At 36.9% G+C, this 24,134-nt stretch overlaps 1 protein-coding gene across 2 annotated transcripts; it reads right to left on the bottom strand.

Annotated features, from left to right (window-relative positions):
* Nucleotides 1-303: 303 nt before the first annotated feature.
* LOC112943988 (oral-facial-digital syndrome 1 protein-like) lies at nucleotides 304-23,918 on the bottom strand. 2 transcript variants are annotated; one of them, XM_026035301.1, is made up of 18 exons: nucleotides 23,811-23,918; nucleotides 23,230-23,366; nucleotides 21,747-21,920; nucleotides 19,606-19,712; nucleotides 18,717-18,836; nucleotides 17,021-17,094; nucleotides 16,225-16,316; nucleotides 15,870-16,059; nucleotides 14,660-14,790; nucleotides 14,212-14,323; nucleotides 12,720-13,328; nucleotides 9,024-9,156; nucleotides 6,179-6,279; nucleotides 3,999-4,130; nucleotides 2,582-2,733; nucleotides 1,810-1,974; nucleotides 1,344-1,414; nucleotides 304-689 (listed from the first exon to the last, which is right to left on the bottom strand). In XM_026035301.1, the coding sequence occupies exons 1-18, from the start codon at nucleotides 23,908-23,910 to the stop codon at nucleotides 644-646; spliced, it is 2,646 nt and encodes an 881-aa protein (XP_025891086.1). In that variant the 5' UTR covers nucleotides 23,911-23,918; the 3' UTR covers nucleotides 304-643. The 2 variants fall into 2 exon arrangements, with proteins under 2 accessions (XP_025891086.1, XP_025891085.1); XM_026035300.1 differs by lacking the exons at nucleotides 304-689; nucleotides 1,344-1,414; nucleotides 1,810-1,974 and having other exon boundaries at nucleotides 2,037-2,733; nucleotides 3,999-4,127; nucleotides 23,811-23,916.
* Between the last annotated feature and the right edge of the window lie 216 nt (nucleotides 23,919-24,134).

The following is a 24,134-nucleotide window of genomic DNA, read 5'->3' as shown; positions in this document are numbered from 1 at the left end:
TCAAGAGCACTTTCATTTGAATCTCTCCCTTTTGGACCGGTTAAAACAAAAAAAACAAAAACAAAACAAAACAAAACAAACAAAAAAAAACAATGCTTGAAATAAAGCTGCTTTTAGAGGTGTTTTGTTTCCCTTAAAACAGGGGTGAAGGTCCCCCTTTCCTTTCGTTCTGTCACACTCTGCTCTTAAAATGCACCAGCCAAGGTTCTCCCAAGAGTACCTTTAAGAACAAGCAATACCTGAAGTTCTTATAGTACTTAGGCTGTTGCTTTGACCTACTATCTGTAATACAGAATGGGGAGAGGGGAGGGCAAACACCACTTCAAAAGCTGTCAAACTAGAGAAACTCAATGTCAAACCAATTTACCTGASTGTACCCATCTGTCGCTCGCTGCTGCTTTGCCCCTCACCTCACCACACTCCAAGGACAGGCATCGCTATGAACTAACAAGGCACCTAGAATCACTCTTGAACTTCCATGACTGATGTGATGAGACAGCTCCTATTATCTTTGTGTATTATAAGGATACAGCTTGTGATCCTTGTGTAGGCTGTAACAGTGCACACAGCTCCACTTACTTACAGCTAGAAAGCCAGTCAGAAAAAAGAAAAAAAAAATAAAGAAAGTATCAATAGCTGCTGGTCACCAGAAACTGTCATCAGCCTCTCCTTGAGAAACGCCCGCAGCACTGTATTTGAGAGAGGAAGAAAAAAAACATAACAGGATTGGTATGAATCCAAAGTACTTGATCTTAAATATACATACTTCTTTTAAAGAGGAACTTGAATTTCCAGGCAAATAAAAAGATTTGACAGAGAATGAAACTCAAAAAAACTATATATAATCTTCCCTGACTGAAAACTATATATCCTCCCTATTGGTTTCTCAAGATAATCACAGCTAATGGACTAAGCTTAGCACAAGTTGCGAAAAAGCTCTCTGAGAAGAAGCGTGTAAATTAGTCTGTGTCTGTGCTGCTAAATCAATGCTGGATTCAATGCTAATAAAAGACTACAAGCAACCTGCAGCACTAACCCATTTTGGTCATTGCCTTGGGAGACTCCCTGATACTTCAGTTCACTGAAGGAATTGAGGTGCTGCTSTACTGCAGGTGTAAAGTTTTAACTGCACTTCTTGGAACATCACTGAATGGAGCTCCTAGATTGTAATTCCATGCAATGCATGGAAAGTTACTTTCCCCTCTATGAGAATTGGAAAGGTTGTTACTTTTTCAAGATATTTGCTTTTCATTACAGGTTCATTTAACTTGTTTTTTATTTATAAATATTCATCCTATTTATAAGGAGTAATAGATGTGATTAATAATACCTTAATGCCTCACCTATCATCTTTTTCACTAGATACAAGTCCTTCTGTAAGTGATAGTTCTTCCATTTCTTCTTTTTTTGAATCCTGGAAGTGAAGAAGAAAATATACTTTCTGTAACTGGTTCTTACATCTAATTTTATCAGTGACTCCAGTAACAGGATCTGTAGTTTAAGACAGCTTATTGAATCAGCTTATTAAATGCAGGCTACTAAAATTGAAAACATTAAAATTCAGTGTTTTAATAAGTAACAAAACACAGCATAGCTGAACAAAAAAACTTATCCAAGAAAATTACATTTTTTTCCTTTTGCACTAATAGATTTCTTCAACACAAATCCAATCATTCACCTCAGGAGTTTTTTTAATTAACCTTCTGAATGAAGAAGAAAAAATACAATATTGCTTTCATACTAAACATATTTAACAGCAAACCAATTTAAAGAATTGATTTTTGAGGGATCTAGTTTTGAAATAATTACCTTGTTGGCCAGTTCCTGCTCTCTTCTCTGCTGAATTATTTTCATGTATTTTTCTAATGGATTCGGAGAAGAACCCCTTATGTTATCTCCAGCACCAGAATTACTGTTTTCAATTTTTGACTCGTCTTCTTTTTCTTCATCTGTTTTCATCAAGTCTTGGATACACTTCAGGACACAAAGTTATAATTAAATATTTATCAGCTCAAGAAAAGTATTTACAGGTTGTAACAAATACAGAACTTCATATTAAATTCAGTAAAATATGCCAGTTGTCATTGAACTTCTTGCATTCAGTTAAAGATGAAMTAAGTTATTGCTTCAACCTCAAACTACATCATTCAAGAAATCACACTCTAACCCATCTGCATGACTGGTCAACACATGGACGTGCAAACTTTCCCATAGTGCTGCAGTAGGAACAGTCCAGACTGGAAAGAGTGCAAATTCATAGCTGGTTTTGATATTCTGGTGATGATTGGGTTCTAGACATAAAACTATAATGTAGAGTTCTGGGAAACATGTAGCTTCTGATTATATGAAACACAGAAGAAAAAGTATCTGCTTCAGATGAAAAAGTTCCTTGATGTAAGAAGGAATTTTGGCAAAACTCTTTGGTTAAAGAAGAGGCAGCTGTAAAAGAAGGCAATCTCTATTATTTCACCTTTAAAAAAAACATAAAATCTTTTTTTTTAGCCAAGCAATACACACACCAGTCTCAAATACACAGCATGAGAAAGCCACGTTACTATCAGAAATTAAAATATTAAGTCACCGTCTCCTTGTTAAGTTTTTCCAGTTCTTCCTGCTCTCTTTCCAAAGCTGCTGCTTGTTCCCTCTGTCTTTCTTCCCCCTCTCTCCTTTCTTCTTCCAGCATTTTCTCATCTTCACTCCTCTGTTGTTCAGCCTGTCTTTGATCCAACACAGCTGTGGAAAATTATTTCAATGTCCATGACTTGAGTTATATCATGATGTTACATTTTGATTTCACATTGTTCAGGGGTCTACCAGAGCAGCAAACACTGAAACCCCYTGTAAGCAACATCTTGATAACAAAGCCTGTTTGTAATTAAATTGGGCAAAATCAAGAACATATAAGTAGRTAAGTTTCTATGTGGTATTAATAGAAAATGGAAAACTAGTAGATATTTTGCTTATGTGTACATAAGTTTATGTGTGTATGCACATGGGTGTCAGCATGTGGGTATGCATGTGTATACACCCCCCTACACACACACACACACACACACACCCCTCTCCACCTCTACATGTTTCTACCTTGATAAATGCCTCCCTACGAGTTAAACAGCAGAGCTAAAAGTAAAGACAAGGAGTGGAAAAATCTCTCAGTGATTTTTTCATTCCTATTACAGATTTGCTCTTTAAATCTGAAAATTCCTATGCACATAAATCCTCCACTGTAGTATGGATTTAGGTGTTAAAAGAAGATGTCAGCATCAGCTTACACATGTATCTGCTATCTTAAAACTCAGGCAGCTCATGTGGTATGTGGCTGGATTTTTTCTTTATAATTATAAAGCAAAAACACTGTTAAAAATTAAAAATTATTTAAGGACACTCTGCTGTTTTGACCAGTAGATTTTTAAACCTATGCAAGCAGAACAGTAGCAATTAGATGGCCAATAGCAATTAGATGGTCAAACAAAATAATTATTAGAGCCTAGAAAAAAACTGGACTATGTAAAAATAATTGTAATGTTACCAAAACTAACTAGAAAAGTTGCCTGGGCAGCACTGAAATCTATCTCATCTACCCAAAGAATTAAATCAGCATGTGACAGTAAACATTGTGAATTATGAATCACAAAAGTCAAAAACAAAAAATCCAAATATGCAGCATGGAAAGCTCTAAAGTCTTATTTCTTTCAAGAGGAGAAATAATATTTAATAATCTTTCCCCCCMAAAAAAAAATCAAAATCTCTCTCCGTAAGATGAGGTGGAGTCTTAAAATGATTAAAGAAAAAGAAAGAACTCAAACAATGTTGAAAAAGTAACCCTCACACAATAAAGGAGGAGCAAACCTCGCATCCCCTTTGTTACAGAATCACCACTTTGGGGAAAATATTTAATCCTTCAGCCCARCTACGCACAGAGCGTGAAGGACGGCGGGGTGCTGCACACGGGCCCTCTGGGAGGGGTGTTTGTTTCTCTTCCCGAGCTGGGCACTCACTGGAGTCCGGCTGTGAGTGCCAGTTGTCACCAGCGGCTGTTGCGCTTCCAGCAACGTGGTTCCCGAAGGCCGCGGCCTCCGGTGGATGCAGGACAGTCCTTTCACACTGCTCCGGAACGGCCCCCTCATCTGCTGAAATATTTGAACAATAGCTTCATTATTTTGTAATTGCAAGAGCGAGGCTAAGGAAGGGACACGGAGTGTGGGAATGGCTAAACTAGAACACAGATACAAGCACTAATTGAGCATTTTCCCTCCAACTTGACCCCAAGAATGAAGAATTATCAGAGGCTTACTTGCTGCTTTAATTACAGAATTGCTGGGTTTGAAATTAGCTGTTGGAACACATCTGTGTTACAAACACAACGCAGATGCAAGGCTAAATATGCAAGAGAACATCAGAACATTTTCATTTCTGACATACCATTGCGTAATACACACAAATAATGTGTCCAAGTTTAGCTCATCCTTTTCAACCATATGAAACGTTTTTAACATACCTGATCGCATGCTATTTCCCTAGTAGGGTATCTGGCATCTTCAATGTGCTTTATAAGGATAAGGATAGATAATGCTGACTCGGATACTCTGCACTATATTTTCTTCTCCTTGCAGCATGTGTTGCTCCAGCTCACAAAAAATCAATTATTGTGTTTCTTCTGTGATCCTCCTCAGTACTGTACACAACTGCTTCTTTATATGCAACACACACACATGGAAACTACCCCAATTTTATGGGAGAGAGCAAGTAAAGACGTAAAAGTCAAATGTATCCAGGAGCTCCAGTTATCCAACCTGAACTCTATAGGACCATTTTTTTTTCAGGATTTTAGTGCAATAAAGCACAGATACCTTAGGTTTCGCCTTATGATCTGGATAAAGTTGTAAATACAAACTAATTTCCCATCCTTCAAATATCATCATGATTTCAAACATTTCTCTTTTCCGTGTTGTAATAAAATGCAAATATTTGGGATGAAGACAAACCACACACCTAACCTGATTAGCTTCGTTCTCAAAAAGTCTTGAGTTGCTTCAGTTCGTTTTGTAAAGGATTTTTAAAGCATCAGAGACAATCTGGGCAGAACTGTCCTTCTAGCAAAGCTATGAAAATGCTTCCAGGTTCATTCAAAACCAGTAGTTTTTGTCCTACCAGCGCTCCTTAGGAAAGCAAAGTTTACCCATGCTCTCTAAACAATGGGCCATCATACTCAAATAAAAATAAAAGTAYCTAGTGCCTTCTTTTGCTCTCTCTCTAGCATTAGGTTTAAAATATTTCCATAAGAAGAATCGGTAAGTTCCCAGGATATACGCAATGCTTGGCAGGGTGGCCTCTCATGGATTCCTTTACCCTACTTTGAGTCAGATCTGTACAACTTATAAGGAACAACTCAGTGCACCAAAGCCACTGAAAATATTTTTAAGATGCAAATTACTAAGAGTAAGCAATTTCTAGTACATAATATACTATTTAAGTTTCAGTGACTGAAGGAAAAAAAATTAATAATGGAAGACATAATGGCTGCAGAAACTCATCTTCAGAGTTATACTTGATCATACTGCTCCATAATGAACTTGTATGGTCATACTCCAAAACTGCTCCATAATGAACATCCCTTGGAGTCTTGTTTTCAACAATAAATATAGCAGGACTTCAAGCTAATCCACAGACTTATACATTTTGCTTTTAGGTGTGTTTGAGTGTCCATATATTTTTTTTCTATACAGTTTTAGACTTGCCTAAACCAAGTGTAAGACCTAATGAAATATTCAGAACAAGATAATACAAGTTTTGAAGAGGTATAATCCCAAATTACAGATCCAACTGTATCTTAATACCTACATATTTATATATAACTTGGCCTTCTAAAGATGCCAATATGATGAAAATTAGTGTTTAATCAACTGACACTCCTTTTCTTATTCCCAGCATCTGATTTTTTTCCTCGTCAACTACAGTTGCAAATTACCACATCAACTGTCTTGCAATTATTATGTTCTAAAGTGTTAAACACTTTTTTTTTCCCCAACCATATAAATTATCATTTTTAAGTCCCTCCACTAATAGTCTCTGATAATCCTATGCAAAATAAATCCATTTAAAGGAAAACAAAACAAAATTATGACGCATTTCTCTTTCAATTTACTGGAATAACTGCTTAAAATACTCCAAAACTTACATTCAAGGGAAGAAACATGTTCTTCAAGGTCCTCATATATCAGTTTCTCTGGTTTGAAGACATCACTGAGATTCGGTTTGTCTGTTTGTTGATTATGAAGTCTGAAAGAAGGAAGAACACAAATAATTTTGTAAACATAATTGCTAAGATTTTAAGCAAGCAATGATCTGAGACTTAAACACAGGGATTACTCCTAAGTTTATCAACAGACTAAACCAAATGTTAAAACACACAAGAAAAAATACTGTAAAATCCTGACTCATAAATTAAGGTATTTGAATACAGTTCTCCACATTTCACTGAATGTCAAGTACGTCTCTCTGATAAGATATTGCCCCTGCAGCCTTTCCCCAAGGCCCACAAAGAGCCGAGACAAACACATTACATTAAAACAAGATATACTCTGAAGAGGCATTAAGAGGAAATAAATAAAAGGAAGACGACAACGTGAGATACACACAGTTGACTGAAACGAAGAAATTTGCCTTTGGAGGCAGCATGTCTTTCTTAGACACCATGTTAACAGATGTGTTAGACATATATTGGGATTAGATGTCTGGCAAAACATATATGCACGGGTGAAAATGTGGGTTCTATGAAAAATGGGATTAGTGACCTCATTTTAATGCCCTGTTTACCTAATCAGATAAGTAATAGGAAAGAACAATAACTCCCACATGCCCTAGCTACTAAACTTAACCAGAACCTGCACAGCAAAAGGAGTACAGCCACTAATGAAAATCACCAGCAGCACTCCATAAAGGAGCTTACTGCATCCCAGCTGTCGCTTTTATCATTGCATAAATATATTTGTGCTTGCAGCTTCTAAGCAATTCAAGTCTTCAGCTGGGTAGAAGGGGGCAACAAACAAAACAAACGATCACCAAGAGACACRATCAATAAAAACAATATATTTGGGTAAACCCACAAATTTAGCCATCTTTTGAGAGGGGTAGGTCAGTAATGTCACTGATGCTGTAATTTAAACAGAATAAGTGCAACTTCAAATGTTTGCAGTTTAATCCCCCAAAGTGTTTTCTCTCCTTCCTAGTAATAGTTGCTAAATAACTCTGAAATGCCCACAGTTCAAACACATGCTGACCACTTTCTTCAATACTGTATCCTGCAATCCAGAAGCGCATTCAATTCGTGCCTTGGATTTAGTAAACAAAGAGATGTCCCTCATTAAGACAATTAAGCACATGCATTTTAAAACAGTTTTCAAAATTCATTTTGTCAAGCAAAGCTGACAATCAAAAGCTGGGCTGAATCTAACAGCAATATTGTAACGACAGGCCAATTGACACCACATGACTCAAGTTTAACTATTACACTGAAAACCTCCATTAAAGAACAAACAAACAAAAAGGGGAGAAAAGAAAAAAAAAAGAAAAAAAAATGCTAGCAATCCTCACAGTCACTTTCTTCAGCTCTGAACATAACAGGAAAGATTTAGATAATCTGCTTTATAGCTCCAGTCTTCCTGTCTGTAATTATTAGGTCTCTTCATACACACTCAGATCTTGAAATAGAAATAAACAGAGAGGTCCTGTATTCATACGAGCAGTTCTCCCTCACTGACTGAAGTCTAATTTGCAATGGCTTACGGGTAGTACAGCACCCTATTTTACTTGTAAGTACATTTCCATTGCCGCTTGCTCTCATAAACCCATTCCACCAGGCACGTTAAGGATGGGTCACCCTCAGTAAAAGTGTATTAAACGTGATACCAAAATAAAGAGGTCTGGAGATGCCTGTCTCCAGAAGAAAGGCCTGGAAATGTCTGGAGCTGTCTCAGGACAAGTTATTCCTCAGGATAAGTTATTTTTCCCTAGTAATCAAGTCAGGAAYGACGACGGGTGATGGGTATGAGATGTTTTGACTGTCCTTTACTTGGGAAGCAAAATTGCATCACAAACCTCTGATAACAGAGAAGCATGGAGAGAGGAAACATTTTTGTGCAGTTTAGTTTGAAAAGTTATTWATTTACCTAAAACAGATCTTAAGAAATGAAAGTGCAGCTACCCATCTCTTTACCTTTATATGCAAAGATGATAAACCCATAAATTCTAATTTAGCAAGAATGCTTAAATAAACTGAAGTAGCACAGACTAAAATGATGAGGAGCACAGTTCTAAATAGAAGAATTAATTCCCTTAAAGAGTACAATTTGAGCTAAGTTTCACTGATGGATATTTATCAGTTTGCTGCATGTGCATAAGAACAACTTGCCTTTAGGCTACCTCAGTTTCCCCAAGTTTCTTCACGTTCTCACTTTCCTGGCTTCTTAGTCCTTCATATAGCACTTTCTCGTGCTAGTGCCTCTCTTAGGCTCCGAAGCTCCTGTTAACACTCCCATCTCTCCCCAACACAGGGAACTCCTGAATAACCTTTTGCCCTTCCTCAGTTACAGCAGGGAAAAGGCTTTGCAGAACATTTTCTAAACCAATCATATCTTAGTTGCCTTTTATATACTCACAGAAAGGTACATACACCCACAACCACTGACAACCCATGAGAAATACTGAGTATTCAGAAATCTGAAATTTCTGGTATACTTGATGTACTTGAGGCTTAAGTATTAYACTGCACATACTTTATATGGTAAGAAGCACAGGTGTAACAGAAGTGAAAAGGTCCAGTCATATTTGCCAAATGAAAGTTTCATTTTTTGAACTATGGTCTTCTTGAGGCACGATATTCAAGAATGGGATCTAGAAACAACTTTAGAAATATTCTGTCCCATGAAATTTTTTTTTTACTTGAATTGTAAAAGCTGCATGTGTCTTAYAATTAGATGCATGTTTGTTTTATTAAAAAGATACAAATTCTGTTTTGTACACACCTGATTTTCTCTCTGTGACTGGATGGCGAGGAAGGCACAGATTCAGAAGATGAAAGGCGGCCTGGTTTTGAAATTGGAGAAAGCAGYTGGTCAACACTTTGCTGGGAAGAAGCGAGGTATGAGCCACTGATCTCTGCAGGACAACAACAACAAMAGCAATTTGTATTTATCAGTTCTTTACACTACGACTTTATAGATAAAATATCCACAATTAAACCATGCAAGTACCATTACTATGGCACAAGCAGCATCAAAAGCTAAAGGATTAATATGGACTTTCTTGTACTAAGTACTTTTATCTCCTCAGAGCTGGGTTAGAACTGGCATGACAACAGAGAGTATTTCCTGAGTGGCAGAATGCTGAAAAACAGAGTTCAGCATTTAAAGTCTGCTAGTGATGCATAAAGTATCAGGGGGAGAGGGAAGAGAAAAATTAAAAAAAAAAAAAAAAAAAAAAAGAGAGAGAGAGAGAGAGAAAAAAGGCAGAAAACATAATTATTTTTGTAATTGCTTTTAAGCAATAATGCCACTAAATACCTCATTGTCAGTTGCAGAACTACCAGGAATTTTTTCTCAATTATTTTAATATAAATTCTCTTTTACAAGCGTTCATTATCATATACTTATTCTTCACAAAGCCTTATCTTCAGCTCTCCTTTATACCTGCATGTCCCATGCAAAGTTTCCTTTACTCAGCATTTAAGACCCACTTCTGCTGGCATTAGAGGAAGTGGTTAGTGAGACAGACTTCAAGGTAGGGCTTGGTAGGGCATTTCATTAGGAAATTGAAACTGGAGATTTCAGTTTCTGCAGATTTGCGAAAATGAGAGGTTAGGCGAAGAAAAAAAATCTTTGACAATTTAATCCCTTTTGTAAGAATGGAAAAGTCATCTGGAAWGGATGACAAACAGACAGCAGGACTGAAGAAATCTTGGGTTTCCTAGGATACTGAAGGTGTCCATGTAATCTTGTATTAAAAATATTTTATTAAAATTACAAAGTCCAGCATTTTAGTTCAGTTTTGCTTTGCAATCTTTTCCTGTGCAGCTGCACGCATGCTTCATTACCTGGTTTTCTTTGAACCCACAAAATTCAGCATCACTCAGCAAGCAAGCACCAGCACTTTTCACCTCTTTTTTAGTGCTGTCCATTCAAATCCAGCTCTAGGGACAGAGGCAAAGCCCTCACAAACATCTCCCTGCTTGAAGTCCTTTCAAGATGCCGATATGGAAGTGCAGCATTCACAGTGCACTCCTCGCAGCACAAGGGCGGCTGCTTTACACCGGGGGGTTGCTCTTAGTTTTATTTCCACAGAGCCATTCCACATGCGGAGAGAAGAGCAACCCACACAGCAGAAACGGCCTCCAAAGAGGTCGGAGTGGGGCCTCGCCGCTACATCCTGCWGGGGCACCAGCAGCGTCTGTTAATGGTGGGAACCACCCGGAATCGAACGGACTCATCCAAGAAAAGAGCGAGAGGTGCCTGCTGCCTTGCCAGCCCCCCTCTTTCTTGCCAGAAGCAAGAATTACTTGCTAAGAACAATTTCCCATGCTGTCTGACCCATGCCCCCTATTACTTTATCAGTACTGTTCCCAAGGAACACCAGAGACTGGAAACAGGGAGTGCGTAACCTGGGGAGAACAGAAGAAGGATCTTTCCTAACTCAATTATTCTGTCAAGAACTGGGCCTACTCCCTCCCAAAAGGCAAAGCCTGAAAAATATGGAACGGGCATGGGCTAGGGAAGGACAGCAGGCAAATATATGAGCTAATTTGAAGATTGAACAGGAAAAAAAAAAAAAAAAGTGCATCCTTCAACTGACAGATTATATCATAAACTAGTTGCTGGATCTGCTAACTGTAAGTGCTACAGAAAGACCAAGCACTTCCTCCTATCCTTGGAAGATGGCTGCTGATAGTCGAGCTGGAATTTATTCTGACACGTGACTGGACTCCAGCACAGCTCATTTCAAGGAAAAGCAAAGCTCTCAGATTCACATGCAGGGTAWTTTTTTTCCTCTTGACATTTACACTGAGCTCTTCAGACTGACACCCTCAACCGCACTGAAAAAGGTTCCACAGAAGGTTCCAGAACGACTCAGGCTTCTCCAGCAAAACCACACTTGGTCTGTAGCCGCCTCCAGCAAACACTGCACTGTAAATGTCAATGTAAAAACACTCTGTATGAGGAGATTTTTGAAACTTTTTTTTTTTTCTGATATGGAGCAGACGTATTAAATGGGAAGCAACCTGATTCTTATCAGCACTTCAGCACCAAGCCTATAGATGGTTTGTCATTGCAATTTTCCACCTAATTCAGCTAGCGTGCTGTTCAACCTGCCAATTTGCCCTTGGTTTTTGAGCATCTTCCCAAGGAAGCCTGTTACCAGTCTTCTCAGCTTCTTCAAAATCACTTTCTTCCAAACCCCCTCATCCTACTCTTGTTCAGCTTGGACCTGTAAATCCCACAATTAGTTTCCACTTGCATTTTCTGATCATCAATTCATTCCTTCCTATTGATGCGAATTTCAACTAAAATCCTAGTTCTCCACATAATTTCCCCACTTTCTGAAACAAAAACCTATTTCTAAACACATTCTAGGAACTTAAGTATCTCTGATCTGCTGTGGTGTTTTACTAGATAAGCACCAATAACTAAAGCAAGTCAAAAGAGAACACAGATCTATTCCTTAATGCTAAAGGAAAAAAAAATTGCTCATAAAAATAGGAAGTCACGAGTGCTTACATTAATATATGCTACATACCTGATGCAATAAATTCTATTAAGCAGATGAAAGATTAACAAATATGTTTTTAAAAATAGAGTAAGAATTAAAAATACTTAAAAAGCTTCAGTTAGAGGCTTCCAAGGTGGCAAAATCTGAGGAAATTTACCTGAAAGCATGCAGGAATGTACTGAGAAAGCTGCACTTTTCAAGAATTTTTTCAAGAATTCTTGAGGTGGCCCGAATATTCAAAGAAATAGCAAATGATTTGCTCTTCTGAAACAGATAACCTGGAAAGTTCCAGGTCATCTTAAACAAGACTAAAGTTTCGCAGAGGTAAACATAACAATTGCCAAGGGTTTATCAGGAACTAATAGCGTTAAACTTACTTAACTTCTYCAACAGTGTAAACTTTCTAAAAGATAAAGGAAAGTGGCAGATATAGCATTTGTATTCTAATAGGCCTTGACACAGTCACTCACAATATTCTCATAAGCAAGGAAGAAAAATGTCATCTTGATTTAATCATCTTAAAACAGGGACAAAAGGAACTTCAAAAAAAATTGTAAATCTGAAATATTAAGTGAAACAAACATGATGTAATTCAATAAAATAGCATGTGAAGTGTACTGTAGTTAGGAAGAAAAATATCAAATTCACAAAATGGCCATGTAAGGAGAAAAGTACAGTGAATTACGTAGCACAGTCTTATTTTTAAAAYTAGCTGTTTTAAACTAAGTACACTAAACTAAGTGCAATATCTTTAGCCTCCCTCAAAGGACTTAATCAGTGCTGTTTTTGTGAAGAATTGATACTCCATTTACCTAACAAACTGGGTCTCTAATCTTCTCCTGCCCATTAGTAAATAAATAAATGAGTAAAAGATTATCAAGATTTCATCTCCATCTCCCAATCATAAAGCAGGAACAATAAATAAAACACTAACACCAGCATATTAATCAGTTGCTTACCATCTGAAAGTTTCTTTTTATTGAGATCTCTTTCCATTTTGGAAACAGGAGTGGAGGAAAGGYGTCTGGAGGAAGATACTCTTTTGTGTGGTGGTGTGAGAGGATTTAAGACTTCAACGTGGCCAACTCTTCCAGTGTACTTTGGGCCTCTTGGGCTGCTCAGAGGTGAGTGCTGGGAGCTAGGGCTGCCCTCTAGATGCTGCTGCTTTGTTGTCAAGGGGGCTCTGCTAAAAACATGCTCAGGAAGCAAAGGAGACTGCTTCTTTCTCGCTGTTCTGCTTGTGGCTGCATCCTGCATCACTCTGTACTGGTAGTTCCTGTAGGCTTCTTCCAAGTGCTCTGCCTCCTTTTCTAGCTCTTTTATTCGAGCCCTGGTTTGAGCCATGCACTCGAGGTCGGAATCGGGAGAAGCGCTCCGGGCTGGCAGGTGCCGGCAATACCCGGCTCTGGCCACAGTGTTGCCCTGCACAGTGTCGCCCATGGCCTGGGCCTTCCGGAAGGCACCATCCACGTACACATCCGCAGGCACCAGCCTGTCCTCAGCGAGAGCCACGAGGGAGCGCTCAACGAGCGACAGCTTCGGGTTCCGATACACTTCGTTTTCCAGAACTATGTGATCCAGGAGGCGTGAGGGAGACAGAGAGACTCGTAACTGATTAGAAGAATTAGGAGGGCATTTAAATGCCTGTGTAATCAAAATGTACTTATCATGAAACTAATCCCCATCCYGAGAATGTAATCATATATTTTCATATGCAAATTACAACTGATATTTTATCATTGTTTTATACATTTCTCTTTCTCTTCAAGTAACGCTATACCTAAAATATGCATCTTTATTAACCAGTTCTGCAAAGCATGATTCCTTAAATTATATTTTCTTATGTTTCTTATTTTTAATTACATTTATGTATCAAAACTTGATACATAATTCAAAATTTGAATTCATCTTGATACTTGAAATCCAACAGACCGGCATCTTCAGAACTACASGTATTTGGAAAACTGATCTGCGCTATGCAAATTCCTAATACCAATATGAGGAGCTTACATTAATAGTGTTGACTACAGCTGTCAAAAAGATAGGTTTAATATTGAGACACATGATAATTTCAAACCGATTACTCTTATTGTGAACATAAAAGAATGAAAAAGCATTAAAACACAACGTAAATCACTTTTTTCAAGTGTGTGTGCTATCACCAAATAGTAATGTCTTTATTCTAAGTAGTAACATAAACAATAGAAAAGAGAAAATATTCACGTAGGTGTGTTTTCATTTCTCCCTGTTGTTTTCATCTTACTTTTCTGTTAGAGAAGGAAGTTGGGGTTTGCATTTTAAACTGCATCTTTAAATAGACTCATTTTAAACTTGAAATCTATGTAGTGCTGATTGATTAGTTGCACATAGATCTCTTTAAGTCTCTGAAAAGTTTCATGTTGGTTTGATAAAAGCACTTAATAACGGGCTTCCTTTGTAYGAGATACAAACCTGCTTGTGTTTGTTTCAACTGCAGGTTCAATTCTTCAACTTGTATGTTTAACTTCCTGACAGCAGCTTCAGAGTCCAACAGCTGAGTCTTTAACTGGGCACAACGCTCAACCTACATGAGATGGAGGGTAGGGGTGAAGAAGGGCAGGGATATATAATCTATATAAATAGAAATACTCTGACTTGCAGAATGCCTGTTTCTTTCTTAGAACTTTTCAGGTCAAATCAAAATATATATACATAGTAAACCATGCAAAGCCAGTACCGACAGCTTAAAAGGTGGAAAAGATTGACTTTGACCTTTTTCTAAGTAGTTTACATTAAAAAAAAAAGTAGAGTTCAAAGCATTCCAGTAACATTTAGAATGACATGCATACAATGGTAAATGTTATCAAGATAACACGAAGTAGTAGTATTCAAACTATTTATATTAGAAASAGTAAAGTACCTCACTCTGTAGCTGCTTTTCCAAAAATTGCTTGTGACTTTGAAATTCATCCTGTTCCAACTTTCTGGAATGTTCCATCCTTCTCAACTCTGCCTGGCAGGCCAGGAGCTCCACTGAGGGCTGGGCAAGTTCTTTCAAGAAAGAGAAACGTAAAATACTTCACAATATGAATGTTCACTTTTTATATATAATATTGTTTTGAAATTTACATTGTTTTAAAACCAAAACAAATCTTCCACAATTATATTTAAGGGTTTTTTTTTTTTTTTTTTTTAAAAGAAGTCCCAAAAGAAGTCCCTTTATAGAAGTCCCAAAATTTTGGTTGCTATATTCACTTAAAAATACACCAGGATTTTCTTATTAGGTAAAGAAAATATATACTCCTACCTTCCCTAAGGTACAGGATGCATATGGGATATGAGTGCTGTCCATATCCCATGTGCAGATACCCAGATGTCTCTACCCTTGCCATAACCTCAGGTGTACACTTGATCAATGTAGTGAAGTGAGCCCTCAGTAAAACGTCAAGCTGTTCTTACCTTTATTAACAATATTACTGCTGTGGATTAAAATATTGTATCATTTCTTTTCAGGAGTTGAAAGGGATATTATTAGCATAAGAGTTATCTCTTATTTCAGAATTTGCACTATACAGTTGTTTAAGAAAAAATTACAGTCAGGTATTTTCTAAATTAAACAACGATAGTACTATTTAAAGATGCTTTTCAAAAAAAGAAAAAAAAAGTACAGAAAGATTATATAATCCACCCAAACTCAGGCAAAATATTACAACCTATCTGGAAACTGAACTCAGACATGAAACTTGGTGGTTCCATAAATAAGAGTGGCCTTAATCAGTAATCAGACATAAACTAAACTTAAAACGTAAGAGAAGAAAAATAAATTGGAAGTGGGAGGGAGGGTTGGGGGAAGAGGGCAGTGTAGGGAGTGGAAAAACAGCCACCAATCAGACAAGCAAGCTGTCAAAGCTTTCCGATTTTTTTAGGACATTTTTTTTTTCATTTGTCCCATAACAAAACATAAATTGTTTTGTTAGGTTCCAATTTGCCCCAAATTTGTCCCAAAACATAAACTGAAGTTTAGAATAAACTACYGGTCAACATCATAAAAATAATTTTTAATGCAAATTTCCAAACAAGTATCTGTAGAAAAACACAAAAAAGAAATTTACAAAATTGTTCACACTAACTGTCTCTGAGATGCTGGTTGTCACTGCGAGTCTCCTCCAGCTGTTGCCTAAGTATCTTATTCTGCACTTGGAGCTCCAATTTCTCTTCCTTTAGCAAGGGATAGTCTGAAACCTCTTTCAGTTTTTCTGTCAACAGCTGATTCTGTTTATTTACCAGCAGAACCTGGGCCTTCACTGACTCCAAATCCAGCTGTAGACAAAGAACATTTCAGAATGTGAAAAAGGTGTTTCCCCTGAAAAACCAATCTGTGTAGTTAACAATGACTTATATTTCAGATTTTCTTTTTTTTTTGAAAGTGTAGCCCAAATGATCAGAAAAAAAATCTAACTCTTCTAAATTCACATTCACAATTACCTCAAGCTCTTTTGTACGTGAGATAGCTTGCTTCAGTTCCTCCTTTTTTGAATTAATAGCAATGGATTCTTCATGCAAAAAAACAGCCTTCTCTGCAAAAAGAATTACAAATGTTAAATTATAGTGTTGCATTAAAAACAGTATCAGTAAAAAAAACAAGTTGCTAAAACAAGAATGCAATTTAATTGAAGGCTTGAAAGATTTGATAGGTGTGCATATGTACATATATACATACACATACACACAAACACATTCCTTCAAAATTACGTACATCACTCTGCGTAACAAATATATATACTTAATCAAAATTAAGTCACAATTTCACATGCACACGATACATAATTCTCCCACATGATCCTGACTTAAAAGTCTACATATGTCATCTGCCCCAGCTGTTTTTCCTCCAGCTTTAGTTAAACATTTTGTGCATGATRAGTGCAGCCACTGGCAACTCTTCAAGGGTTCGGTACCAGACTGTACCAGACTTCAACTACAGAACTAGCTGGTGGAACTTCGGAAGGAGCTGGGAAACCCTCTGGAAACAGGGTGGGGGGCTTCATAGCTTCCATGTGAAATACCTTATACATAGGCAATAGCTTATTGGTTCCCACTGTATCCTGAACTGCAAGGAGTTGTTGACCTGTCCCTGGATCCTGCTATATGTTTTTCAGCATCTCTTGTCACTTACAGCAAACTGTCACTGTTATCAAACTTTTGTTTTGCTAAACAGTGTTTTGAGGCCTCTTGGTAAAAGCTCTAGAAGCAAACAACAGAGACTTTATCTCAGATAAGTTACCTTTATTCTTTTTCTCATCTTCAGTAACTTTGCTGGTTCTGGCTATATATTCTTCTTTCAATTCAAGCTGATATCTGGATGTAAAAACAGTTACATATTCCCAATGCACATATGTATGTGTGGGATGGGAAGTTCAAAATTTTCCCAGACTAAAACTATAACCACACAATACAATTACTTGTTGACAAAATTMATTCCCACAGAACTCTATGCTAAATGCATATTCCACAGTCCTCACGGGCAATCTGTGCCGACACTACATTAATGTTTGTTTCCTAAAATCCAACCTCCCATTCTACACTTTAGTGCCACTGCTACCCTCTAGGTTGTCTACCACTCTCAAGCTACAAAATATATGAAAAACAGCTACAAAAGAAAAGACTTTCAAATGCAAGTAGCTGTGGATGCTATTAGATCAGCTTTAATCAGCTTTATTTGGTGTCAAATACATAACTCAACACTTCCTGTTCAACTTCYTGAGATTTATACTGGCACAATCCCCAAGTTTACCAAAGTCTCTCTGCACTAACACTTTGCCATTTGTTGTGGCAGTCATTCATTTCCCTCAAGCTGGCATCTCATGCACAATTGCTGAGGATGCTGAGGATACTCTGCCATCAAACAGGCTCCTGATGAAGGTAGGGGACAGCAGAAATCCCAGCACTGGTCCCCAAGGGCTTTTCATTTGCCATCAGCTAGAAACTGAGTAATGCCCAACTATGCCCAACCCAGCAGCCATCCAACCTCAACATTCAATTTTACTGAAAGCTACAAGAGCTAAAAGTACTCAGTGTTTTGTATGACTGAGATTATTAATGTTATCAAATATCTCTATCCCCATCTTGTAATTGTAAATGGCCCAGATAACCAAAATCTTTCTCCCAGTTGTGGAATTCACAGTTTACTTAGTAATAATAATAATAAAAGACAATTCCTTTTCTAAAAATATTATTTTTCCACACTAAATAGTAGCTCTTCATTATTACTTATCTGGCATCAATAAGGGCATGGATTTTATCTACTTGAGCATTTGCAGAATGCCAAAAATATTTGTATGCTGATAAAATTAGCTAGGCAACAGTTAATACTTAAAATAACTTCCTTTTCCTCATAAAGCAAAAGTACTTATAAGCATTACTTGTAACTAGCAGCTACGGACTACACAAGTAAAATAAGGTACCTGGGTCTTAACCAAGGTGCATCAATTAGTTGCCTCATGTTGTCCTCTGTCCAAAAACACAACTCACACTCAGAGGAAGCACCATTCTTACCAAAACCCACCCTGCACATCTTTCTTCTGTCGTCTTCATGAAAATATAGTGACGCAGTCAATACCTACATTTATTGATAGCTGAATACTAACAGCTGATAGTTTAGCTTGCAAATAAATTACGGGGCACCAGCCATGTGGTTGACCTTCCCATTTGAAAAACAGGTTTATTTCTTCATCTAACTATGAGCAATGACATCTTGAGAGCACCTGCCTGCATTGCAGCATCAGGCAAGCTTCAGGTGACCACTCACTAAACAGACATAAGCAATAATATTAAGTATTCAAAACAATAAAAATAAAAAATGTAATGCACATTTTAAGTCCTTGCCTTGTTATATTTGCATCAATAAATCCTACAGAATCTATTATTCTATTTTCATAGGAAATAATGTGTGTTCTGTTAAGAGACAAAGAAAAATTTACTTCATGAGTTCAGTCTTAAGTTTTTGGTCRTAAGTCTCCTCTATGTTCTTCACAGCAACTTCCCGACGTCGAAGTGCGTCATCAATAGTTTTATTTTTTTCTTCATGAAGTTTCTGAGTGCTGAAATATTCATAAATACACAAACAGTGACCAGTTCTGAAGTCAATTTTTTAGGGATTTTTGGTTTTGTYTTAATAACATTTACATAAAAAACATTTACAGAAGTCAAAAGGTAGTGTGCTTGCTTGAAGCAATTTAGCAATTTAAAATTAACATCAGAATCTGTCATTGTCATTCACTAAGAACCAATGGCACAYGCTAAACTGCCCTATTTAAAATCCAGCATTATTATTATGTATGCAGCTATCCTGGAGTAACCCTAGCTCAGTTTTCCTCACAAAAAAAGGCTTCAGAGAAGATAATGTGGAGCATGCTACTCTATCAGCACCCTCTGCTGGCTTGCTGGAAAAAGATAAAATAAGTATTGGAAATTTGGCAAAAATAAATAATTAAATGAATGAATGAAAGAAAATTGATCTTATTAAGCACGTCCCTTTAACAGTCATTAAAGGAAAAGCAGGATTACATGCCTCAGTGTTATGACTGTGTAACGTTCCCTTCTCCCTGAACTGCAAAGCAAATGCCTGGGTAATTGCAAYGTCTCCCTATTTTGGTTGGATTAAACTAACTAACAAAATAAATAAAAACAAAACAAAAACCAGTAAGCTTCTCTCTGCTCAACAATACTGCTCAACACACACACAACTCTTGGTATAGATAAACCCTCTCAACTTATAGAAAATCTCTAAACTTCATAAAAGCAGCAGCATGTTGAGACACGCTTTCCAGAAGCAGCACGTGGTACTGCAAATGCCCCCCAATAACTCACATTTCAAATGTCTCGATTCTCTGCTTCAGCTCTGCCTCCCTTGTTCTTATGACTTCTATGTCTTTCAGTAGAGCTTGTCTCTGAGCATATACTTCCTTTGCTTCAATCTGAATGAGAAAATATTATCTTTAGTTTTACTGTTTTACTTCACATTTTATACAGTATTTGTTGTTTAAGATGTTGAAATYTTCAAGGAACTTCTTTGGGAATTGGTATTATTCCAAACAATACTATTTATATATAATCACCATTTGGAGTGACATGCAGAATTTAATAAACAGAATTACCTGTTTTTCCCTACTTATCCTAATGTTAATCTGAGCAAAACTGTCTTGGAAGCAGATATTACTGCCTATCACTAAACAYTTTCATTTTAAGTAACTACAGAGACTTACAGTTTTCTTTTTAAATTATTCATGGAATAAAAATGTTCAAATATTTGAGGCTGACAGAGCACCGGAACAGGCTGCCCAGAGAGGTTGTGGAGTCTCCTTCTTTGGAGATCTTTAAAACCCACCTGGATGCAGCCCTGTGCCACGTGCTCTGGGTGACCCTGCGTGAGCAGGGGGGTTGGACTCGATGACCTCTGAGGTCCCTTCCAACCTTAAGTATTCTATGATTCTATGAAATATCTCCTTTTAATAAATAATCTTATTTTCTTCAAAAAGACAACACTGAAAAAAAGAAATGTCAAAATCCCTGATTAAAGAAATGATGATTCAACCAGCAGTCCTTTTACTTTCACTATTTAACTTATACAAATTTAATAAACTGTTGGAGGAATATAACTGATGAACATGTTAATACCACAAGTCATATAGCTTCTCATCAACAGGGGAAAAAAAAGAGCTTCTATTGTTCACAACACATTACTTCTCTACAAAGAATCACTAAGCGCATGAAGAAATAAAACAGATGACTTTGCCCTGTGGATGCTCCTATCAAATCTGCAAGTCTTGCACATCTGCTGAAAGAATTATGTGCTCTTTCCTGTACAAAGAATAGATTTGTCAAGCTGTATTTCCTGGTCATATAATCACCTTAGTAAAGGGTTAAATAACCTTTTAATACAAATATACTTGGTAGAGCTGCTGGTCTCTATTAAGAGTCTCTCCRTAAATGAAGGTGCAAAACCTGACATGAGCAACCAAATAACCACACATAACACTTGGCAGATAAGTTGATCCATCTATTTTTTGAATTACTGAACTAATTTCATGCCTAAAGAGGATTGAGAGCATAAAACAGGCAGTTATCCTGCAAGCTTCTGTAAGGACACAACCATGAAAGAATTTTATAGAGCAGCGATGAAATGTTTAATTTCCAGACTGGAAGGAGGTCACCAGCAGAGTGCTTAGAGCCCAACATGACTGCTTCAGTAATGAACCCACGTGCTCTGACGGGGGAGAAAACACGAGCAGGAAGGTGGCAGAGTTGATGGAAGACTAAGTTATGTCAAGAGGAAGGTCTCCTGCAGACTGCAGGGGGRGCGCCAGCTACCTGGGCAGCAAGCAAAGCATTCTCTCAAACACTGACAAGTGTGAGAGTCTTTGAGGTACAGTTTAGACTTTGTAGCATTTGCTGTGTAGTGCATTAATGCTCAGCGCTCTGGCCGAACACCCAGGTGCTAACAGCCAGCCCAAGGGAGGTGCTCATCGACACAAAGTGTTCAAAGACAAGAAACAAGGTGACAGCTTGAAGCAAAGAGAACAGCTACTGAAAATATTAAACACATTATAACGTGCAGCAATGGTATAGCCTCACTATGCAGAATTTAGTTTATAAATTCTTTCAATTAATAGGAAGAATTCTACTGCAACTAAATACTGTGGCTTGGAATCAAGCACTTCAGTTGTCTGAATTAAAAAAAAAAGATTAAAATAGATTAAAAGGTAAATATCACATTTCAATCCATTTGCAGAATTGTTCCTATTCTAGGAAGTTCTAATTAAATATTTATCCATATGCAACTGTGTAGCTGCTAATGACATTACCCTACTTTTAAGAAAAAAAAGTAAATTAAAARTTTTCACTAGTACACCAAGATTTGAATGCAGATCTCCTAAAGAACAAGGAACATTTTAATCAACTCACYGAATCACTTGTACTATGCTATAACCCACACAGATTTGGAACTTTACCTCTTGTTGTTTTTGGAGCCTCTCAATCGCATTCTTTTCGCGAGATATCAGGGCTTCAGACTTGGCCTGATGGGTCCTTTCAAACTCATGCCGTAGCGCAGAGATTTCCTTCTGGGTTTGCAGTTTCTCCTCCATTTTAATCTTTGCTATTTCAACTTCTTTAAAATGCTCTAGCTTTTACATAAAAAAGGAAGAGAGAATTAAATACATCCATCTTCAAATGAACAATCTCTACTCATACAACTTAAATTTACTTTACCGGCCTTTCAAATATAGCACTGCAGAAGTTGTATCCTAATGGAAATTAGGGTGMAACCACATTAGTAAGTTCCTCCTTTGACAGGGTCTGTACTTTTGTCACACCCATAAAGAATCCTTTTTGACTGGTGATACAGTGAATGACAGAGGCAGACAGATCCTGAATCACTCAGAAACACCACAATTTCATTGAAAAGCACACACAAAAAAGCTTCCATATCAACAAAGTTACAGAAACGGAAGTCCCGAGTCACTCGCCTATCATTAGAAAGCCAAAGCACTCCAACAGGAAAGCCCACAGCCGGTAGATTCACAGAGGAGTCTGGGTGTGGGCATAAATTTTGTGAAAAAGTTAAAAAAAATAAAAAAGGGCATAGTGAGACAGTACAGCCTGTACTGCACATGTACAGCTGGGATTAGAAGTGGCTTCTACTAATTCACACTCCTAAATAATCTACAGAAAGTTAGGTAGATATAAATCACTTCTAAACTGTATTAAGATTCCAGTCTTCTGTTTTGAAACTGCATTGCCGAAACAGAGAAAAAATTACCCACAAATTAACATGCTTTGCATACTAATTAGGCAGTGTCTGCTGAGGAATAAAGAATGAGGGAAGATSAAATGCACTTTTTTTTTTTAATCCTTTTGCTTGTTTATCACAATAAGCATAAACTTATTTTTTCAAACAATTAATATGCATAAGTGACTTTATAAGTGTGCCTAAATATTATAATTGAGAACAAGTAAGCAAATTTTTCTAGCACAGCATTAAAAAAAAAAAAAAAAAAAAAAAAAAAAAAAAGTTGACTTTGACAGAAAATCATGAGGGGAAAAAAAAACACGCAATAAGAGATCTGCAGTACAGGGAAAGTCTCCAAAATAGCTCTACATTTAATTATAGCAAGAAGAAATCCACAATGAAAATAAAAATAATGGGGCTGTTTCAATTTTAAAATTTATATTCAATGTTTTGATATGGTATGCAAATTCTAATCAGCACCAAAAGACACATTTCCAAAATTGTATAYGTCTAACAAGCAAAGGTGACTGGAAAATATGTACATGCCACATCATCAAATTACCAACGTATTTAACTTAACCTTTTGTATTTACCATAAATCATTATTAAACTGTTTCATTACAGGTTTTATAAACATTAAAAATATAAGCTGCAAACTTAAAATTAACAAATTTTGTTCTCACGCTTGCTGATAGGAATTATACCTTTTGATGCATTTCTGCTTGAAGCTGCTTCTCTATTTCTTTCTTATATTCATGAATTTTTATGTCCAAAGATTCAAACTTGTGATGCTGGGGATAAGAGTCTGCAAACTGTTCATCAATCAGCTGAAGCTTCTCAGCTATAAAAACACAGGATTTGAAAATAACTTAGTCACCACAGTTATTCTACCAAAGATCTGTCTCTCTCTRTAAAGTTCCTTAGTGCACAGGAGTAGGAGCATCACCAAAAGATCCACACAGCAAAACAGCCCTGATAGCAGAGAAGCAGCATGGAGTGATAATGCTTGCAGTTCTCCTTACATCTTCTTCAATATACTTCAACATACAATATCAACGATTCAACTGAAAACCTAAGAAAGCACATGAGCAATAACAGAATTGAAAATAGGACTTTAGTCCTATTTTAGAAAAGTGAGAAAAGAGTGTAGGAGCGATGGGTATAATCTTCTTTATTACTRTATGAATAGATGATGAATGAACACCGTTAGTCCAATTTATTCATCCTTACAATTTATCCAATACCAAAATATTGGTGAATCCTTGCCTGCAAAGGCTGCACTTACCAAGTGACTCTCTGTAAGGAGGCATCAAGCTTGTCTGTGTTTCTGTGTCATGACTTTCCCTACTTAAATGATGCTCGATCAGTTCCATTAAGATCTGCATAAGAAAACCTTTCAAGATCAAAGAATTAGTTACTTCCAAGTTTGTATCAAATCAAATAACTAAAAAAAAAATAAATAAATAAATAAATAAATATCTTCCAATTCAATGAAGGAATCCAGTGCCAATTAGATTAAATCAATGCTAATAATTTATACTTTACTACAATTATATCACTAACTGATCAACATTTGAGTACAAGACTTCCAAAGAGAATTAAAGGGAAT

The sequence above is a fragment of the Nothoprocta perdicaria genome, unplaced genomic scaffold (assembly GCF_003342845.1).
Source record: "Nothoprocta perdicaria isolate Ctin4 unplaced genomic scaffold, notPer1 scaffold_158, whole genome shotgun sequence".
Taxonomy (NCBI): Eukaryota; Metazoa; Chordata; class Aves; order Tinamiformes; family Tinamidae; genus Nothoprocta; species Nothoprocta perdicaria.
The sequence above is the reverse complement of the archived record's forward strand: the minus strand, read 5'-3'. Positions and strand labels throughout refer to the sequence as shown.